Source organism: Pseudorasbora parva, chromosome 15 (genome assembly GCF_024679245.1).
Source record: "Pseudorasbora parva isolate DD20220531a chromosome 15, ASM2467924v1, whole genome shotgun sequence".
NCBI lineage: Eukaryota > Metazoa > Chordata > Actinopteri > Cypriniformes > Gobionidae > Pseudorasbora > Pseudorasbora parva.
The window spans coordinates 45,310,279-45,332,721 of NC_090186.1; the positions used below are offsets into that span (position 1 = coordinate 45,310,279).

At 39.6% G+C, this 22,443-nt stretch overlaps 2 protein-coding genes across 5 annotated transcripts in view; both read left to right on the plus strand.

Moving 5' to 3' along the window:
- The first annotated feature begins 430 nt into the window (after positions 1-430).
- Positions 431-22,443, plus strand: part of LOC137041748 (zona pellucida sperm-binding protein 4-like) — a 206,948-nt gene continuing 184,935 nt past the window's right edge. For 3 of the 4 annotated variants that reach the window (XM_067418365.1, XM_067418372.1, XM_067418383.1), the window contains exon 1: positions 431-716. In XM_067418365.1, coding sequence (XP_067274466.1) covers positions 465-716 — 252 coding nt within the window. In that variant the 5' untranslated portion in view covers positions 431-464. Of the gene's footprint in view, positions 877-955; positions 1,144-1,209; positions 1,308-1,381; positions 1,540-1,621; positions 1,815-1,883; positions 2,032-2,116; positions 2,190-2,274; positions 2,387-22,443 lie in introns of those variants that run through there. The other variant, XM_067418390.1, reaches the window with a different exon arrangement.
- Positions 6,759-22,322, plus strand: pgfa (placental growth factor a). Its single transcript, XM_067418770.1, has 7 exons — positions 6,759-6,991; positions 12,416-12,449; positions 13,507-13,703; positions 20,566-20,645; positions 20,721-20,750; positions 20,829-20,896; positions 21,865-22,322. Exons 1-6 carry the CDS (start codon positions 6,887-6,889, stop codon positions 20,887-20,889), a joined length of 507 nt encoding a protein of 168 aa, XP_067274871.1. The 5' UTR covers positions 6,759-6,886; the 3' UTR covers positions 20,890-20,896; positions 21,865-22,322.

Consider the following 22,443-nt stretch of genomic DNA (forward strand, 5'->3'; position numbering starts at 1 on the left):
AAGTCTATTTCTGCTATTTTTTGCTCTGTATTTGGGCTGTATTACCTCACAGAATTAGATAATAATATTATGATGTCAGAATTATTAGATTGTACTTACTCTTTAGATTGTTTTAAACCAGGTATATAATGCTAGTTAATATTTTAGCATAACTACAAGCAAAGCGGAATGCACCAAACATCTACCCAAAGTACTTTGGGCAAGCTTCAGCAGCAAACCTGAACCTGAACCTTTTTACTTGTCTTCAATATGACGAATCTGACCAACTGGGATCAAGAAATATCACGTGTATAATTTTGAGAACAAATGAGAATCTTCTGGTAGCTTAAGCTCCTATTTGGGCAAGTCTGGAGAATCATGACTGTTAATGAAGAGGGAGGGATTATCGTTAATTAGCCAAAATCTGTAGAATACAAAAAAAGACCAAAGGGCAGCATCTCAACAGTGTGACTAGCTGTTGAACAATGGCAGGAAGTTGGTGTGCAGTGCAGTCTCTGGCACTTTGTGTGTGGTTTTGTGCTTTCTGTCATGCTGTTCCACAGTGGAGTAATCTGCCCCAGAATCCTCAAGCTCTGATGTTACAGCAAACTGACCAGCGGCTTCAGAAGCAAGTTGGTCAACAGTCTCCTCAGTGGGTTCAACAGCAAGCTAATCAGCAGGTTCAGAAACAAGCTAGTCAGCCTCCTCAGTGGGTTCAACAGCAAGCTAGTCAGCAGGTTCAGTCTAAGCAGCCAGTGGTGCAGGCAGAGCCCCTTGACAAATGTGCTGTAGCTGATTATGAGCAGATCCAATGTGGCCCAGCTGGTACCAGTGGTGCTGAGTGTGAAGCGCTCAACTGCTGCTTTAATGGACAGCAGTGCTACTATGGGAAGGCAGGTAAGAGTGTTGAGTCAATGTAAAGGTGCTCCTGTTAAACTTCTCTTCAGCAATAACCTGCTCTCTTACCCTGTTCCAGTGACTGTCCAGTGTATAAGAGATGGTCAGTTTGTGGTAGTGGTGGCTAGAGATGTTACTCTGCCTCGATTGAGCCTGGATTCAGTCCGTCTCCTGGGTGGAAACGACCCACCTTGCAGTCCTGTGGGATCCACACCTTCCTTTGCTATATACCAGTTCCCTGTCACTGCATGTGGCACGAGCATGATGGTGAGTAGCTGCTTGTGCTTCTGTTCTGCTTAGAATGGACTGGATGCCAACAGTTACTATTTGCAGGAGGATGGTGGATATGTGGTGTACGAAAACCGGATGACCTCCTCGTATGAAGTGGGTGTCGGACCACTTGGTTCCATCACAAGGGACAGCCATTTTGAGTAGGTGATTTTTACACTTGTAGCATTTGTCAAGGATTAACATTCATGCTACAAGCTCCCTGTTTGTTGTCCAGGCTTCTCTTCCAGTGTAGGTACTCTGGTACTTCTGTGGAAGCTCTGGTTGTGGAGGTCAACACTGTTCCTGCTCCTCCACCAGTAGCTGCTCCTGGACCCCTCAGGGTGGAGCTTAGACTGGCAAATGGTCAATGTGTCACCAAAGGCTGTGCAGAAGGCAAGTGTCTGTCCAAGTATGGAGGATTTTCTACAAGTTCAGGTTGCAGCAGTTTCTGATTAAATGCTGTGTTCTTCCTCAGGGGACGAGGCGTACACCTCTTACTACAGTGACGCTGATTATCCGGTCACAAAAGTCCTGCGGGAGCCGGTGTTTGTTGAGGTGCGTGTGTTGGAGAGGACTGACCCCAACATTGTCCTGATGCTGGGACGTTGCTGGGCGACATCAACCCCCAGTCCACTCAGTCTACCCCAGTGGGACCTTCTGGTCGACGGGTGAGTAAGGCTGGTCTTCATCCAGCTAGTGTGCTGTAAGGCCTTTCTGACTGCCCCTTTGCCTTTCAGATGCCCTTACCGGGATGACCGTTACCTGACCACACTGGTTCCGGTGGCTGGATCTTCTGGTCTTCAGTTCCCAACCCACTACAAGCGCTTTGTTGTGAAGATGTTCACATTTGTGGATCCAGCATCACTGGCTCCTCTGCAGGAAACCGTATGCTCCACAGCCTTGCCTGAACCCTTAATATTAGTCTTTTTATAGTGGTTTCTGTGGCTTGACCCTTTTCCCCCTCTGTTAGATCTTCATCCACTGTAGTACAGCGGTGTGCCATCCCTCTTCTGGCTCCTGTGAGCAAAGCTGCGCTAGGAAAAGTGAGTGCTTGCTGTAAACTGACTTCAGGAGCCATGAGAACTCTGATTTTAAATTCCCCTCATGATTCTGCCACTTCTTTTCCAGGAAGAGATGCTGACATCAAGACTATCTCTAGTGGTCAAACTGTGGTGTCTAGTGGAGAAGTTACCCTGGTCATGTGACTGTAGGGGTTTTAATAAACTTCTTAACTCCACAACATTGTCTCGTTGGTATCACTTTCAAATGCCCTCAGCTCTTTCATGACTTCTCTATTTGAAAGCTATTTTCCAGTCCAAAAGTACAGCATTGAGCCTGGAATAAAATTGCTTCAACCTGCATTAAATGTCATAATTTGGGATAAAGGACATGACCATTTCAGACTAATCCCAGTAGTAGCTTCCTGGATAAGACTGTTCCAGAGTTTGTGCTGAATAGGAAAAGAATCAACCACCTGCCGTTGATTTGATATTCTAGGTATTGTCAACTGGCCAGAGTTAAGACCACAACAGATGTGGACTGTAATGTTTAGAGCTTAAGTACTAGGGAGCTAAACTATTTAGTGCTTTGTAAGCAAGATTTTAAAATGTATGCACTGTTTAATAGGGAGCTAGTGCAGTGTTGACCAAACCGGGCTAATATGGTCATTCATCCTGGGGTTTTTTTTAAGGACAAACTGCTGTGTTTTGGACCAGCTGCAGTTTTTTTTTTTTTATGCAAGCAGGGTAACCACTTAGTAAAGCATTACAATAATCTAGCCTTGAGCTCATGAACATGTGACCTAACTGTGCAGCATTTTGCATTGAAAGCATGTGCCATAACTTAGATATACAAACGTGATTCCAAACAAAAATTTGGAACTACAGATTGTGAACACAAACATAATGCAATGATGTGGAAGTTTCAAATTTCAATATTCATATCATGGATGACAATTTTTAATCTGAAAATGTATAATTTTAAGGTAAAAAGTTGATTTTTAAATTTCATGGCATCAAACCATCTCAAAGTTGGGACAAGGCTATACCACTGTGTAACATCCCTTCTTTTTTAAAAGTCTGCAAATGTCTGGGGAAATTTAGGAATAGGAATGTTGTCCCATTCTTGTCTAATACAGGCTTCTACTTGCTCAACTGTCTTAGGTCGTCTTCGTTGCGTTTTCCTATTACTTGGGTTGTCCTTGTCCTCTTTAGTCCGGATGGCGTCCCAGTTTTCCAAAAAGAACTTCAAATGTTGATCCGTCTGACCCCAGAACAGTTTTACACTTTGCCACAGTCCATTTTAAATGAGCCTTGGCCCAGAGGAAACGCCTGCGCTTCTGGATCATGTTTAGATATGGCTTCTTTTTTGACCTATAGAGTTTTAGCCGGCGACGGCGAATGGCGCGGTGGATTGTGTTCTCCAATGTTTTCTGGAAGTATTCCTGAGCCCATGTTGTGATGTCCATTACAGTAGCATTCCTGTGTGTGATGCAGTGCCGTCTAAGGGCTGAAGATCACGGGCATCCAGTTTGGTTTTGACACTTATACTCAGAGATTGTTCCAGATTCTCTGAATCTTTTGATGAGATTATGCTCTGTAGATGATAACTTAAAACTCTTTGCAATTTTACTCTGAAAAACTCATATCTGATATTTCTTTGCATTGGGGGAATTGGTGATCCTCTGCCCATCTTGACTTCTGAGAGACACTGCCACTCTGACCGTGGAGATCCACTTTTGCGAGACTACTGAAGGGTGATGTGGTGATGCTTCCCCTCATTTATGCGTTGATGGGCGTTCCTCAAGTTTACCACTATGGCTGTGCTTTTGAGCCAGCGGGGAATGAAAAACAAAGGACCCGCAAGAGACTTACCCAGTCTCCATGTGCTCTACTTCAATAACATAGTCACGTCACATTCAACGGATTAAAATGCATAAAGATGGGAATCGGTCAGCTTTTTTGATGCCCAGTATTTTTCCAAATGCACCGCTGCCTTCCCGGAATGCTATGCGGGTGCGTTAAAGTCACTTGACATCACCCATAGGAATAAAATGGAGCACGGCGAGGCAAAAGTTTTGCACAGACAAGTTCCTTATGTACATTTAACTTATATGTACGATTAACCTGTCCCAACTTTTTTGGAATGTGTAGCTCTCATGAAATCCAAAATGAGCCAATATGTGGCATGACATTTCAAAATGTCTCACTTTCAACATTTGATGTTATCTATATTCTATTTGAATAAAATATAAGTTTATGAGATTTGTAAATGATTGCATTCCTTTTTTCCACAATTTCTACAGTGTCCTAACATTTTTGCAATCAGGTTTATATTTGTAAGATGGTAGAATGTGGTTATACAGATGCTAGAAATGTGGCTGTCAAATGAAAGATTCGTATCAAAGAGCACACCCGGGTTCCTCACTGACGACTAAGACTTGACAGAACATCTATCAAGAGTGAGACTGTTTACCATGTGCAGAGGGTTTTTTTGTCCAATAATCAGAAAAACATTTGTAAACTCAGTTTTTATCAGAAAATGTTATATCAGCTCTGCATTCCGTTAATTTTGAGAATTGGTAGGTTTCGTCAGGGCGTGAGGAAATATAGAGCTCATATAGAGTATATAGAGTATCGTCAGCATAACAGTGAAAACTAACGCCATGTTTCTTAATGATATAATGATTGTCTTGTAAAGTCCCTCTGCACCCAAGAGTATAGCGCTACAACCAACCAGAGCAACGAAGAAGGAGAAGCGGAGCTAGTTGATAGATTAAACTTCGCTAGCTTCTGTTTTTAAGTGGAAGAACTGCGGCAACTCTGCCGTCATTATGTTAAGCCCCGCCCAACGACTCTATACAGGATGTGATTGGCCTGACCAGAGTTTGATTTTTCCAGCTCGCAACGGAGAGTTGCTAGACTACCCTGGCTACAAATTAGATTTGCTGCCACTAGGGTGCGTCTTGATTTCTAGGCCAACCCTTATGAAAATAAACCATGTTTTTACTACAAATAAAACCAAAATAAAGTGTTATTGTAGTAATTATATCGTTACATTTATAATGCACTTTTCTAGGCACTCAAAATCTCCCGAACCACCACCAATGTGCAGCATCACCTGGATGATTGGATAGCAGCCATATAGCGTCAGAACGCCCAACACACACCAGCTGATTGGTGGAGAGGAGACCGAGTGATGAAGCCAATCATATATATACACACTCTCCTAAAGGATTATCAGGAGCACACACTAATGCTGTGTTTGACCCTTTCTCCTCCAGAACTGCCTTAATTCTCCGTGGCATTGATCAACAAGCTGCTGAAAGCATTCTTTAGAAATGTTGGCCCATATTGATAGGAGAGCATCTTGCAGTTGATGGAGATTTGTGGGATGCACATCCAGGGCACGAAGCTCCCGTTCCACCACATCCCAAAGATGCTCTATTGGGTTGAGATCTGGGGACTGTGGCGGCCATTTTAGTTCAGTCAACTCATTAGTACAGTAGTACAGAAACCAATCTGAAATGATTGGAGCTTTGTGACATGGTGCATTATCCTGCTGGAAGTAGCCATCAGAGGATGGGCACATGGTGGTCATAAAGGGATGGACATGGTCAGAAGCAATGCTCAGGTAGGCCGTGGCATTTTGGAGAATGTAATTTGTACAGTAATCTAATTACTACTACTGAAGATGTAATCAGTAACTAGTAATTCATTACTTTTTAAGTGTAACTTATGCAACGCTGGTTATTTGGCAGTTGTAGTGTACTGTATTGAGTAAAAGAGAAATTAATGCAACATACAAAATATTTTTCAAATACTCAACAAGTTGGTTAAATTATGAATTTTTACTTTATGAATGGGAACACTGCAAAAATACTCTTCTTATTTAGTCTTTTTTTCTTTTTTAGTCCAAATATTAAAAAAATCTTAAATCAAGATGCATTTACTAGATAAGTAAAGTGACATAAGATTTTTTCTCTGGAAAAATATCAAAATTAAGTGAGTTTTTTCTTAAAACAAGCAAAATCTGCTTCATTTTATCATTTTTGATTTAATTTTCAACAAAACAAGAAAAAAAATATCATATGTCGTTTTACATAATCTAGTAAATGCATCTTGATTTAAGAATTCCTTTATGAAAGGAAAATATATTTACCAATATATTACTTCAAATATATTATAATATATTGTAAATACATGGAATAATATATTGATGGTATTATACAATATATTATATATTCCTGTAATAAATTGCAAAATATACAAATGATTGTCGCTTTCATATATTGCAATATATTGGAGAATATAAATATTAAATCCCATATATGTGAATACATTGCCTAATGTATTAGGCTACATGATATTTTCCAATATACTGCAATATATTTTTGTTTCGTTAGGGTTGTTAGATATTTAGACTAGAAACAAGACAAAAGTACTGAGTAAGAAGAGCATTTTTTTGCAGCGTATACAGCCGCCTTCATTTAGGTTGGCCTGTCCCTAATGGATCTGTCAATCATATTAGTTTGGACCTTTCTGACCCAATTGGCCGCATTACTCATGAAAGTTGCCAAAAAGGAGAAGTTTTTCCTGTGGACGTGTGTTTATATTATCTAGGGTTGCTTAGATCATCTGCGCCGTGTATTAAACGGACGCGCCGCGTCGGATGCCGCGGAGCTCGGACGCGTCCGGTGTGCGCAGTGGATGGACGCGTCGCGGCGCGTCGCGGTGTTCTGATGCGCGCTCGGCGGCTGCGGCTCCTTCTCCGCCCGCTCGACATGAAGAGACGCGTCGGTGTGTCGCAGCTCGCCGCGTTCCTCATCTACATCCGTCTTGTGCAGGTAACCACAGTCATCCGAATCAGCCGGATTAAATCAGTATCATCTGCAATACTTTGGTTATGCCTTTGTTTATAGGCTATTTGAGAGTGACGCTACTATCGCGTTATCGTTATGAGGTGATATATTTATGAATAACATGGTTTTGTAAGGTATCTGCTCACAGTATTTTTACTTTCTGTCAGAAAAAAAGGTACACTGCTGTCACTACAAAACCGAAAAGGTACTACTATGTACCTTTAAGGTACTAATTCACACTCTTAAAGTACTCATATGTACCATTCAGGGCTGAGGTACAAAGATGTACCTTTTCACTTTTGTACCTTAGGGTACCGCCCCAGTGACAGCACTGTACCTTTTTTCTGAGAGTGCTTGTTTTTCAAGTTTATGTACTTTATCAGTGTTCTTCTGGGGAAAACTTTACTTCACAACCTTCCAAAACATACTTTTTACAGCAATACATATTGAATATCATTTAATACTTAATTACACTTAAAATGCAGTACTGCATACTTTTACTCAAGGGCAGATATTTTGAAGAATGTCAGTAACCAGACAGTTAACTGGAGCCATTGACTGCCATAGAAGGAAAAAAAAAAATACTATGGCAGTGAATGGCTCCAGTTATCTGTCTGGTTACTGACATTCTTCAAAATATCTGCCCCTGTGTTCAGCTGAAGAAAGAACTTCATAAAGTTTTGAAACAACTTGAGGGTGAGTAAAGGATGACAGAATTTTAATTTTAAAGTGAACTATCCCTTTAAAAATGCACTTTAGTAGAAAGTAAAAATCTTCCACTACTGTCCGCCTCTGTCTGCTTATAATCTGTCTGCTGAACCTCTGCGATAAACTGTGTTTTATGATCATAATCAGCATCACACTAAAGTTTTGTGACTGCATGATATTTTAGTCAACATTGCATTTCCAGTGTAAAGATTTGCATTCTGGATTGTTTGACATACACTCTTAAAAATAAAGATTATTTATTGGCGTTGATGGTTCCATGAAGAGCCATTAAAGCTGCAATATAAGATTTTTGCATTAAAATATCCACTGGCCAGTGTTATATATTTTGTTCAGCTGAGTACTTACAATATCCCAAAATGTTTCCAACTATCTGTAAATCGTGAGAACATTTAACCAATAAACCCAATCCACTCAACAAAATAAATGATACCTGCCCTTCGTAGATATGACACATTTAAATGATGCTCACTTTACTTAAACATCTCTAATTTTGACTAACTTAATTTAATTGTGTTCAATCAACCTAATATATTTAACACTGAAGTTTACCTAATTAATTTGTGTTAAAACTACATGAAATATTTGTGTTGACTAACTGGGTCTACATTATGAGAGTAAATTTAGGCATTAAAGTGTTTTTTTTGTGTTTTTCTGTAAAGAGAAAGATGTTGTTAGTTAATGTGTTTAATGTTCAGTTATGTTGGACAATTAGAGGAAATTCTGTAATATGTGTGAATTGGGCTTAGGCTGTGGGCACTCAGTGATCTGCTATTGTCAAGAGTTATACTAGCCTTCTCTTATTTTCATTATATATATTGTGTATCATGATGAAAGTTTGACACGTTCAATAACGTCATGTAATAAGTATATAAGTACAATTTAAACTGTATTTAATCAAATTAACAACTCAATTACATTGTCCAAAATTGAGTTGAACCAACTTAGTTATATTTCAGTGCATGAATTAGATTTTTATGAGTTTGGGCTACACATATTTAAAGTAAATTTGAGTTTGACACACAATTAAATTGAGTTTGTCCAATGAGTTATTTTTTGATATCATATAGGCGTCGCAACAACCTTCTGTTTGAGATGCCGTTCATGTGCTTTATTAAACAGGTGAGCAAATGTGCATTAAACAAATCAATGGTATGTCGCTGAACACAATGAGATATGAGAATATCATGATGTAGCTACACACACACACACACACACACACACACACACGCGCACGCGCACACACACACACACACACACACACACACACACACACACACACACACACACACACACACACACACACACACACACACATAGTGGAGACACACAGCATTGAGGTTCACTGTAAAAAAAAATCTCACAGCATGAAATTTGTAAGTAGAATCGCCGTGGATGTTTAAGTTATTTCAACTTAGATTATGTTAAACTGACTTAAATGAGTTACATCTTGTATAATTTATTAAAAAAGGTTTACATTTCTTAACTTATTTGAAGAGTTAAAATAATGTAAAAACACATGTTTTCATAACTTATTGAACATAAATTTTTTAACAGTGCAGGTTAAATAAACAGACCTGTGAGCAGTAATTCAGCACCTTTCAATTTATAGCTATTTACATTTACATTTATGTATTTGGCAGACGCTTTTATCCAAAGCGACTTACATTGCATTCAAGGTACACATTTTACATTATTGTCCATTCTATTTCTCTGTGTTTCATGCAAAACAATAAAGGGTTAGTTCAGCCAATAATGAAATGTCTGTCATTAACTCCTCTCCCTAATGTCTCTCCACACCCGTAAGACCTCCGTTCATCTTCACACACAGTTTAAGATATTTTATATTTAGTCCGAGAGCGTATGCAAGTGTATGCACACTATACTGTCCATGTCCAGAAAGGGAATAAAAACATCATCACAGTAGTCCATATGAGACATCAGTGGGTTAATTAGAGTCTCTTGAAGCATCCAAAATACATTTGGGTCCAAAAATAACAAAAACTACGACTTTATTCAGCATTGGCTTCTCTTCCGCGTTTGTGTTCAATCCTCAAATAAAGATTCAAACGGTTATGAATCAGCGAATCGATTCATGATTCGGATCGCCAATGTCACGTGATTTCAGCAGTTTGACACGCGATCCGAATCATGAATCAATTCGCTGATTCATAACCGTTTGAATCTTTATTTGAGGACTGAACACGAACGCAGAAGAGAAGACAAGGTCTTACGGGTGTGGAGTCATTAATGACATACATTTCATTATTGGGTGAACTAACCCTTTAATGCACAAGTAAGATGAAAGCCTCATTACTGCACGTCTCCTGGCTAAAGTTAGTTTGCGCCCCTCTCGTCCCTCTCTTATGGAGACCCTCTGAGCCCTAATTAATGTACAGTTTCTGCATGCAAATCAGGCCTTTATGCCAAGCTCGCCCACGGACGGCCCTCGGGCCTTTCCTTCAGGCTCGGTTCAGTGCATAGAGACAAAGGGCCGATCCCATTCTGCAGCGGGATCGGCCCCTGGGGGACGTGCCTTTCCCAGAGTCCGCGTGTCTCCGCACTCACTAATCAAAATAAACATTGTGGAGACAGACCCAGTTTCACAGTCTGAGGTGAAATGAACAGGAACTGATTGGAAGTCTAAATGAACTTGGAAATGTTGCACATCCTGCAAATGGAAAGTACAATCGACTTGTTTAAGTCCTTTCAGCTTAGATTATGTTGAACTGACTTTAAAAAATGAGTTGCATCTTGTATAACTTTAAGTTTAACATTTCCTTACTTATTTTGATGAGTTCAAACAATGTTAAAACATTTGTTGTCATAACTTATTTTTTACAGTGAAGAAACTCACTAAACACTTATAGTGCTCAGTTGGGGACACTAACATTATGATCAGAGTTATTCAACTAAATATACAAATAACATTAATGAATGAGGTCTTATTTAAATCTATAAACTATAATACTGATCTGCCAACATTGTCTCTCTGTGATAAATTAAAATAAGCTGATAACATCACTGTTTACTCCAGAACGACTGTACAGCCAAATCTAATTCTGCTGCAGTATTGTCCTGTTTAACACTGAAGCTGCTCTGACACAATCGGCATTGTAAAAGTACGATATAAATAAAGTTGATTGATTGACAAGTCTCTCGGCAGCCAAGAATTTAGTTTCTTTTGGGTTTTCAATATTAGAGGATCAAAATTTAGTTTGCATCTTGTTTTTTGGTCTTCACTCATTAAGACAGTCAAATGCTTCGTTCCTGAATGAATCCGCTGTTTGAATGAATCGGTTGAGTGAATGATTCAATGACTCACTCATTAACACAATCAAATGATTATTTTCTGAATGAATCAGCCATTTAAAAGAATCGTTAAGTGAATGATTCAATGACAAAGTTGATTGATTGATTGATTGATTGATTGATTGATTGATTGATTGATTGATTGATTGATTGATTGATTGATTGATAAAAATAACTAATTGGACAAACGTAATTTACTTGATTGCAGGTTTTCCATCCAATAAATATGTGTAGCCCCAACTCATAAAAATCTAATTCATGCAATGAAATGCAATTGAGTTGTTCTAACTCAATTTGATCAAATACAGTTTAAATTATTTATATACGTTACATTACTTTTTTGAACGTGTCAAACTTTCATCATACACAATATATAAATATATTATATTTATATTATATATAAAAGGCTAATATAACTCTTGACAATAGCATTTATCACTGAGTGCCCACAGCCTAAGCCCGATTCACAAATATTACAGAAATTGTAGTTTTAACACAAATTAATTAGGTAAACTTCAGTGTTAAATATATTAGGTGGATTAAACACAATTAAGTTGTTTATTAGAGATGTTTAGAGATGTTTAAGTAAAGTGAACATCATTTAAATGTGCCATATCTATGAAGGGCCTGAATTCTTTTTTTGAGTGGCTGATGAAAGACGTAAAGCGATATCTTGGCATTTTTGGAAACAAATTTATTATTAATAAATTATTAATTTATTATTAATTTATTATTATCTTTATTTCTTGTTGTATATGATGCCTTTTGTAAAATGTTTTACAATGCTGACTTTTTATCGGTAACAGTTTATAATAAGATTCCATTTGGCATAAACTAACAATAACAAAACTTTAAAAAAGCATTCATTAATATTAGTTCATGATAATCTCAAAATTTAATAATTCATTATTAAAATCATAAATGTACATTGTTAATATTATTTAACAGACCACAACTGACATGAACTACCAATAAAGATTTATACTTTTAACTTAAATTTGTAGATTTTATTAATAATAATAATAATAATAATAATAATAATAATAATAGTATTAATAAATACTGTAACAAATGTATTCAGTGTCAATTTCAACTTTTCATCTCATAAACTATCTCTTATTAGTGTCATAATTCCGATTTTTTTGTCATAATTATGATATAAATCAAAATTATGAGATAAAGTCAAAAGTATGACATACTAAATCAGAAATTCTTAAATAAATAGTGGGAAATATGTTGACATTTTTTATGTCATAGTTATGACTTTTAAAGTTATAATTTCAACTTTTCATCTCATAAATATGACTTAGTATGTCATATTTAGAATTGTATTAAATATTATTATCATTAATGGGCTTTTTCTTTAAACAGGTTTCTACTATTCTGGGCAATTCCCACTCCAAAGGTGAAATAATGTTATTTTACTGTTATTTATATATCATAGTTTTTATAAATGCTTTTATATTTTAGTTTTCATTTTAATCTGTAATGCTTTTTTGTAATTTTTTAAATATTGCTATTAAGCTTTAAAGCGTTAGTTCACCCATAAATGTAAATAGTGTGATTAATTCCTCCTGTGGTTGGCCAGCCGTCAGACCTCCGCTCATCTTCACACACAGATGAAGATATTAGTGTTGAAATCCGATGGCTCAGAAAGGCCTTCATTGACACCAATGTCATTTCCTCTCTCAAGACCCATAAAGGCACTAAAGACGTCGTTACAAAGCCCATCTCACTACAGCGGCTCTACAATCATTGATGAAGAGGCCAGAATAGAGTTAGTGCGCAAAAAACACTAAATAACGACTTATAGAGTGATGGCCGATTTCAGAACAAAGCTTCGAACCGTTATGAGTCAGTGAATCGATTCATGATTCGAACCGTTATGAGTCAGTGAATCGATTCATGATTCGGACCGTTATGAGTCAGTGAATTGATTCATGATTCGGACCGTTATGAGTCAGTGAATTGATTCATGATTCGGACCGTTATGAGTCAGTGAATTGATTCATGATTCGGATCGCCAAAGTCACGTGATTTCAGCAGTTTGACTCGCGATCCGAATCACGAATCGATTCACTGACTCATAATGGTCCGAATCATGAATCGATTCACTGACTCATAACGGTTCGAAGCTTTGTTTTCTCAATGAAGGCCTTTCTGAAACATCAGACTTCAACATAAATATCTTCATTTGTGTCTAGAGATAAACAAAGGTCTTACGGGTGTCGAATGACATGAGGAATTAATGACACATTTACATTTCTGGCTGAACTAACCCTTTAATGTCAGTTTTGTTTTGTAGTATTTATGTGATTAATTTTAAATATTAGTGCTTCAACCTAAACTTATTTCCATTAGATAATTGATTTTCATCTAATATTGTTTTTATTTGACTTTGTTTAATTGAGCAAATGCACGAGTTGTGAGCAGCTGTAGTGATGCTGCTGTCGGTGTTGCAGTGATGCTGTTCCCGGAGGCCTGGAGCCGAGGTCTGTGCCGCTCGATAGAGCAGATGGTGGAGGTGGATCAGGAATATCCTGGAGGAGTGGAGCACATGTACAGCCCTGGCTGTGTCCCGCTGCTGCGCTGCTCTGGCTGCTGCAATGATGAGAAACTAGGCTGCTTCCCCATCCGCATGCACAACGTCACCATTCAGGCAAGACACGGCCGCTTCACTATCAGTTCTAGCATTCTGTCAAATAATGTTTGCTATTATTGTTTCTCTTTGGGAATCAAAAACGCATTCTTGAAGAATCTCCACGCAGCTCTTTTCCACATTAGTTCTGTCATGACAACTCTCAGAGGCCAGCTGTTGCTGCTGCTGCTTCTGTAATTGCTGCTGCTGCTGCTGCTGCTGTTGCTGATTCTGTTATTACTGCTGCTGCTTCTGTTATTACTGCTGCTGTTGCTGCTTCTGTTATTACTGCTGCTGTTGCTGCTGCTGCTTCTGTTATTACTGCTGCTGATTCTGTTATTACTGCTGCTGCTGCTGCTGCTTCTGTTATTACTGCTGCTGATTCTGTTATTACTGCTGCTGCTGCTGCTGTTGCTGCTGATTCTGTTATTACTGCTGCTGCTTCTGTTATTACTGCTGCTGCTGCTGCTGTTGCTGCTGATTCTGTTATTACTGCTGCTGCTGCTGCTGCTGATTCTGTTATTACTGCTGCTGCTTCTGTTATTACTGCTGCTGTTGCTGCTTCTGTTATTACTGCTGCTGTTCCTGCTGCTGCTTCTGTTATTACTGCTGCTGCTGCTGCTGTTGCTACTGATTCTGTTATTACTGCTGCTGCTGCTGCTGTTGCTGCTGATTCTGTTATTACTGCTGCTGCTGCTGTTATTACTGCTGCTGCTTCTGTTATTACTGCTGCTATTGCTGCTGCTTCTGTTATTACTGCTGCTGCTGCTGTTATTACTGCTGCTGCTTCTGTTATTACTGCTGCTGTTATTACTGCTGCTATTGCTGCTGCTTCTGTTATTACTGCTGCTGCTGCTGTTATTACTGCTGCTGCTTCTGTTATTACTGCTGCTGTTGCTGCTGCTTCTGTTATTACTGCTGCTGCTGCTGTTTTTGCTGCTTCTGTTATTACTGCTGCTGCTTCTGTTATTACTGCTGCTGCTTCTGTTATTACTGCTGCTGTTGCTGCTGCTTCTGTTATTACTGCTGCTGCTGCTGTTGCTGCTGCTGCTGATTCTGTTATTACTGCTGCTGCTGCTGTTGCTGATTCTGTTATTACTGCTGCTGTTGCTGCTGCTGATTCTGTTATTACTGCTGCTGCTGTTGCTGATTCTGTTATTACTGCTGCTGCTTCTGATTCTGTTATTACTGCTGTTGCTGATTCTGTTATTACTGCTGCTGTTGCTGCTGCTGATTCTGTTATTACTGCTGCTGCTGCTGCTGCTGTTGCTGATTCTGTTATTACTGCTGCTGCTTCTGTTATTACTGCTGCTGCTGCTGCTGTTGCTGCTGATTCTGTTATTACTGCTGCTGCTGCTGCTGCTGATTCTGTTATTACTGCTGCTGCTTCTGTTATTACTGCTGCTGTTGCTGCTTCTGTTATTACTGCTGCTGTTCCTGCTGCTGCTTCTGTTATTACTGCTGCTGCTGCTGCTGCTGTTGCTACTGATTCTGTTATTACTGCTGCTGCTTCTGTTATTACTGCTGCTGCTGCTGCTGCTGTTGCTGCTGATTCTGTTATTACTGCTGCTGCTGCTGTTATTACTGCTGCTGCTTCTGTTATTACTGCTGCTATTGCTGCTGCTTCTGTTATTACTGCTGCTGCTTCTGTTATTACTGCTGCTGTTGCTGCTGCTTCTGTTATTACTGCTGCTGCTGCTGTTTTTGCTGCTTCTGTTATTACTGCTGCTGCTTCTGTTATTACTGCTGCTGCTTCTGTTATTACTGCTGCTGTTGTTGCTGCTTCTGTTATTACTGCTGCTGCTGCTGTTGCTGCTGCTGCTGATCTGTTATTACTGCTGCTGTTGCTGATTCTGTTATTACTGCTGGTGTTGCTGCTGCTGATTCTGTTATTACTGCTGCTGCTGTTGCTGATTCTGTTATTACTGCTGCTGCTTCTGATTCTGTTATTACTGCTGCTGCAGCTGTTGCTGATTCTGTTATTACTGCTGCTGTTGCTGCTGCTGATTCTGTTATTACTGCTGCTGCAGCTGTTGCTGATTCTGTTATTACTGCTGCTGTTGCTGCTACTGATTCTGTTATTACTGCCACTGCTGCTGTTGTTGCTGATTCTGGTATTACTGCTGCTGCTGATTCTGTTAATACTGCTGATGCTGTTGCTGATTCTGTTATTACTGCTGCTGCTGCTGATTCTGTTATTACTGCTGCTGCGGCTGTTGCTGATTCTGTTATTACTGCTGCTGTTGCTGATTCTGTTATTACTGCTGCTGTTGCTGATTCTGTTATTACTGCTGCTGCTGATTCTGTTATTACTGCTGCTGATTCTGTTATTACTGCTGCTGTTGCTGCTCCTGATTCTGTTATTACTGCTGCTGTTGCTGATTCTGTTATTACTGTTGCTGCTGCTGATTCTGTTATTACTGCAATATTGCAATATTGTCCTGTTTGACACTGTGAAGCTGCTTTGACACAATCGTGATTGTAAAAGCGCTATATAAATAAAGTTGATTGAGTGATTCAGTTTTTACTGTTGTTGCTGCTGCTAATTCTGTTATTACTATTGCTGCGGCTCATGCTGTTGCTGATTCTGTTATTTCTGCTGCTGCTGCTGCTTTTGTTGCTGCTTCTGTTATTACTGCTGCTGCTGCTTCTGTTATTACTGCTGCTGTTGCTGCTGCTGACTCTGTTATTACTACTGCTGCTGCTGCTGCTTCTGTTGCTGCTGCTGCTTCTGTTATTACTGCTGCTTCTGCTGCTTCTGTTGCTGCTGCTGCTGCTGATTCTGTTATTACTGCTGCTGCTGCTTCTGTTATTACTGCTGTTGCCGCTGCTGCTTCTGTTATTACTGCTGCTGCTGCTTCTGTTGCTGCTGCTGCTTCTGTTATTACTGCTGCTGTTGCTGCTGCTGATTCTGTTATTATTGCTGCTGCTGCTTCTGTTGCTGCTGATGATTCTGTTATTACTGCTGCTTCTGCTGCTGCTGTTGCTGCTGCTGATTCTGTTATTACTACTGCTGCTGTTGCTGCTGATCCTGTTATTACTGCTGCTGCTGCTGCTGTTGCTGATTCTGTTATTACTGCTGCTGCCGTTGCTGCTGCTGATTCTGTTATTACTGCTGCTGTTGCTGCTGCTGCTGATTCTGTTATTACTGCTGCTGCTGCTTCTGTTGTTGCTGCTGCTGCTGATTCTGTTATTACTGCTGCTGCTGTTGCTGCTGCTGATTCTGTTATTACTACTGCTGCTGTTGCTGCTGCTGCTGATCCTGTTATTACTGCTGCTGTGACTGATTCTGTTATTACTGCTGCTGCTGCTGTTGCCGATTCTTTTATTGCTGCTGCTGTTGCTGCTGCTGATTCTGTTATTACTGCTGCTGCTGTTGCTGCTGCTGCTGTTGCTGATTCTGTTATTGCTGCTGCTGCTGTTGCTGATTCTGTTATTACTGCTGCTGCTGATGATGATTCTGTTATTACTGCTGCTGATCCTGTTTTTACTGCTGCTGCTGTTGCTGATTCTGTTATTACTGCTGCTGCTGCTGTTGTTGCTGCTGCTGATGATTCTGTTATTACTGCTGCTGCTGCTGATTCTGTTATTACTGCTGCTGTTGCTGATTCTGTTATTACTGCTGCTGTTGCTGATAGTGATTCTGTTATTACTGCTGCTGCTGCTGTTGCTGATTCTGTTATTATTGCTGCTGATGATGATGATTCTGTTATTACTGCTGCTGGTTCTGTTATTACTGCTGCTGCTGCTGCTGCTGCTCCTGATTCTGCTATTACTGCTGCTGTTGCTGATTCTGTTATTACTGTTGCTGCTGCTGATTCTGTTATTACTGCAATATTGCAATATTGTCCTGTTTGACACTGTGAAGCTGCTTTGACACAATCGTGATTGTAAAAGCGCTATATAAATAAAGTTGATTGATTGATTCAGTTTTTACTGCTGTTGCTGCTGTTAATTCTGTTATTACTGTTGCTGCGGCTCATGCTGCTGCTGATTCTGTTATTTCTGCTGCTTCTGTTGTTATTGCTGCTGCTGCTGTTATTGTTGTGTCTGCTGCTGTTATTGCTGCTGTTGTAATTGCTGCTGCTGCTGCTGTTATTGCTGCTGTTGTTATTGCTGCTCCTGGTTCTGTTATTGCTGCTGTTGTTATTGCTGCTATTGTTATTGCTGCTGCTGTTATTGTTGTGTCTGCTGCTGTTATTGCTGCTGCTGCTGCTGCTGTTATTGTTGCATCTGATGCTGTTATAGATGCTGCTGTTATTGCTGCTGCTGCTGTTATTGCTGCTGATGCTGTTGTTATTGCTGCTGATGCTGTTGTGCTGCTGCTGTTATTGCTGCTGATGCTGTTGTTATTGCTGCTGATGCTGTTGTGCTGCTGCTGTTATTGCTGCTGTTGTTATTGCTGCTGCTGTTGTTATTTCTGTTTCTGTTATTGCTGCTGATGCTGTCCTTGCTGCTGCTGTTATTACTGCTGTTGGTATTGCTGCTTTTGTTATTGCTGCTGCTGTTATTGCTGCTGCTGTTGTTATTGCTGCTGCTATTGCTGCTGCTGTTGTTATTGCTGCTGCTGTTGTTATATTGCTGCTGCTGTTGTTATTGCTGCTGATGCTGTCATTGCTGCAGCTGTTATAACTGATGTTGCTATTGCTGCTGCTGTTGTTATTGCTGCTGCTGTTGTTATTAATTCTGCTGCTGTTATTGCTGCTGCTGCTGTAATTGTTGCATCTGATGCTGTTTTTGCTGCTGCTGTTATTGCTGCTGCTGTTGGTATTGCTGCTGATGCTGTTATTGCTGCTGTTGTTATTGCTGCTGATGCTGTTTTTGCTGCTGCTGTTATTGCTGCTGGTGCTTCTGTTATTGTTGATGCTGCTGCTGTTATTGCTGCTGCTATTACTGCTGCTGCTGTTATTGCTGCTGCTATTATTGCTGCTGTTGTTATTGCTACTGCTGTTATTTCTGCTGCTATTACTGCTGCTGCTGTTATTGCTGCTTCTTCAGTTAATGTTGATGCTGCTGCTGCTGTTATTGCTACTGCTGTTATTGCTGCTGCTATTACTGCTTCTGCTTCAGTTAATGTTGATGCTGCTGCTGCTGTTATTGCTGCTGTTGTTATTGCCTCTGCTGTTATTGCTGCTGCTGCTTCTGTTATTGCTGCTGCTGCTTCTGTTATTGCTGCTGCTTTTACTGCTGCTGCTGTTATTGTTGCTACTGTTATTGCTGATGCTGCTTCTGTTATTGCTGCTGCTATTACTGCTGCTGCTGTTATTGCTGCTACTGTTATTGCTGATGCTGCTGCGGTTATTAATGCTGCATTTTTTGCTGCTCCTGTTATTGATGCTGCTGCTGCTGTAATTGCTGTTGCTGCTGTTTTTGCTGCTGCTGCTGCTAATGCTTCTGCTGCTGTTATTGCTGCTGCTGGTAATGCTGCTGCTGCTTTTATTGCTGCTGCTGCTGATGATGATATTGCTGCTGCTGTTATTGCTGCTGCTGTTAATGCTGCTGCTGCTGTTATCGCTGCTGCTGCTTCTACTGATGATGATATTGCTGCTGCTGTTATTGCTGCTGCTGTTAATGTTGCTGCTGCTGTTATTGCTGCTGCTGATGATTATATTGCTGCTGCTGTTATTGCTGCTGCTGATGATGATATTGCTGCTGCTGTTATTGCTGCTGCTGTTAATGCTGCTGCTGCTGTTATTGCTGCTGCTGATGATGATATTGCTGCTGCTGTTAATGGTGCTGCTGCTGTTAATGGTGCTGCTGCTGTTATTGCTGCTGCTGATGATGATATTGCTGCTGCTGTTATTGCTGCTGCTGTTAATGGTGCTGCTGCTGTTATTGCTGCTGCTGTTAATTGTGCTGCTGCTGTTATTGCTGCTGATGATGATTATATTGCTGCTGCTGTTGTTATTGCTGATGCTGTTAATGCTGCTGCTATTGCTGCTGATATTGCTGCTGCTGTTGTTATTGCTGATGCTGCTGTTATTGCTTCTGCTGTTAATGGTGCTGCTGCTGTTATTGCTGCTGCTGTTAATTGTGCTGCTGCTGTTTTGCTGCTGATGATGATATTGCTGCTGCTGTTGTTATTGCTGATGCTGTTAATGCTGCTGCTATTGCTGCTGCTGCTGCTGATGATATTGCTGCTGCTGTTGTTATTGCTGCTGTTAATTGTTGTTGCTGCTGCAGTTAAATAGTGTTGCTGCTGTTATTGCTGTTATTATTGGTTGTTGCTGCTGATGGTTATTGATTTTGCTGCTCCTGTTATTGCTGCTGTTGATTATTATGGCTGTTGCTGCTTTGTTTTTGCTGCTATTATTATTTCTGTTAGTTATTGCTGCTGCTGCTGTTGTTATTGCTGCTGTTTCAGAGCAAGTATGGGACTTGCTACTGCCAATACATAGACAACACGCTGCTGTAAGCAAGACTCGCTGCTGCTGTACAATATAGCATACATTAATTACCTGTTGCAGATCTATACAGGTGGAGCTGGGGAAGGTGGAGGGTTCCTGAAATTGCTACAGCAAATGCTGACCAAATATTTACAGGTTGAGCAGTGAGCTCATTGCTCATTGTTCAGTGCCTTCTAGAGTTTCATGATAGAAGTTTGTATTTCATAGTGACCAAAACACCAAAACAAAACCCATCACATTCTCTTTCAGACAGACGCAGTGGATTTGACCCATTTAATTGAATTCAGTGACTAACAGCTTTGATCTGTTATTGTAGGGAGACCCAACATTTTTTTCAGAAGAACCCTTTAGATGTAAAATATTTACTTGATATATATAATTTAACACATTTGAATGTTCACAGTTATCTGATGTTGGTTAATGATCACATGACATGCAAGTAAACAGGTGTGTGTGTGTGTGTGTGTGTCCTTCAGCTGTTGAGAATTACTCCAGCAGAGAGGAGCAGAGAGTATGTTTTGCTGTCCTTTCAGGAACACCAGAGCTGTGAGTGCAGGTACGGTAGCATCCATCTGTCATTCCTTTACTCTGGCTTTTCATTTATCTATCTAACTTACTCTCTGACTCTCAGGCCCAGACGACACCACTTGAGAAATCAACAGTGAGTATTAAATCCTGCATTTATTTATTCATGCTTTTAAACGACACAGAAAAACAACTTCAGCTTGTTGTTCCTCAGCAAACGGAGACGGAAGGGCAAACGCCGGAGGAGACGGAGAGGAAGAAAAGGCACGGATTGAGTTTCAGGTGACCCTCTTACGTCTTTATTTAAAAAGGGACAGTTCTTATTAATCAACATTCATAAATGTAAATGTACCTAAATTAGCCCAAAGGCTAGTTTTTATTGGTAGTCCCTTTGCCTGATGTTATTAGGCCTAAAACAACAACAACAACAACAACAACAGTAGTAAAACAACTTAGAAACATCACTAAAAGAATAAAATCAACAAAAAAAAGTGTTACGGATTAAACAATATTAGTAGTACAATTATTAATAGTAGTAATAGGGCAAGCGACATTCACATGGTTGATTAATGTTCACATTGTCTTACACTGCAAAAAATGCTCTTATTACTCAGTAATTTTGTCCTAGTCTAAATATCTAACAATTCTTAAATCAAGATGCATTTACTAGATCAGTAAAACGACATAAGATATTTTTTCTTGTTTTGTTGAAAATAAAATCTAAATGAAGAGAGTTTTTGCTTAAAACAGGCAAAATAATCTGCCAATGGGGTGAGAAAAATCATCTTATTTCTGATTGAAATCTTGTTTCTTGTTTCCAATCAGAAATGAAGAGCATTTTTTGCAGTGTATATATTAACATTTGTCTCGTTAAGTAGTAAAACTCATAATAATAAGTAAAAGTAGTAGTAATACTCATTAATAGTATTAATAGGGCATGCAGCATTAATGTTCACATTGCTGATTAATGTTTAAATTATCTTAGACATTAAAATTTGTCTCGTCTTTTTTGTGCTGTATATCGAGTGAATCATAAACAAGAACAAATGTGGGCGGGGCTTGATTGTGTCTGTGGGGATCTGATTGGATGGCTGTGGTTTGCTATTGGCTGATCTCATGTGAGTGACAGGTGGCCCCGCCCTCATCATCAGAGAACAGATGAAGATTTCCTGACTCAAGATTATTAACACTGATGATGTGCACCAATTTTTTTAAATTATCCATTTATTTGTGTGTATGCTCTGCTGCAGATGTGACGATCACTATGGCAAATATGCACCTTCATCATCATCATAATCACAATCTTCATCATCACACAAGCACTTCTGGACATTATGTGGACACTACGGATTGCAGTTCATCGCATATGACATAATGATGACGTGTTGATCAGACATATAATTAATTCACAGGCATTGCATTGAGAAATGTGTGTAAGAATAAACATAAGCTCCTATCAGAAGAGGATCCGGCTTCATCAGCGATGAACACGCTCATGAGTTCAGCTGTCCGATCTAATTATACAACTGTAAAATAAATAAATAAAGCAATTAGGTCAGTCCTACAACAACAGTGCATGTTCATGTCCCCATCATATGTCTTAATGTATTTTATAAAACAATAAACTCACAATATTTAAAGAAATAAATCAGATTTGTTTTGTGATTTCTCATGTGTGTGTCTCCAGCTGCTGCACGATAGGGAAGCTCATTTCTGCCAAGCTACTGTCAATCATAATTATGACATCAAACTCAGAATTACGACATATCAAGTCGTATTTATAAGAGTTGAAATTATGACACATTAAGTTATATTTATAAGATTAAAAA

Bases quoted from the DNA above. Each gene is read 5' to 3' on its own strand.
- pgfa (XM_067418770.1), top strand. From the start codon at position 6,887: ATGCGCGCTCGGCGGCTGCGGCTCCTTCTCCGCCCGCTCGACATGAAG. The intron at 12,450-13,506 runs GTGAAATAATGT...TCGGTGTTGCAG, and splicing joins GGGCAATTCCCACTCCAAAG to TGATGCTGTTCCCGGAGGCC. The intron at 20,751-20,828 runs GTGAGTATTAAA...GTTGTTCCTCAG, and splicing joins CACCACTTGAGAAATCAACA to CAAACGGAGACGGAAGGGCA.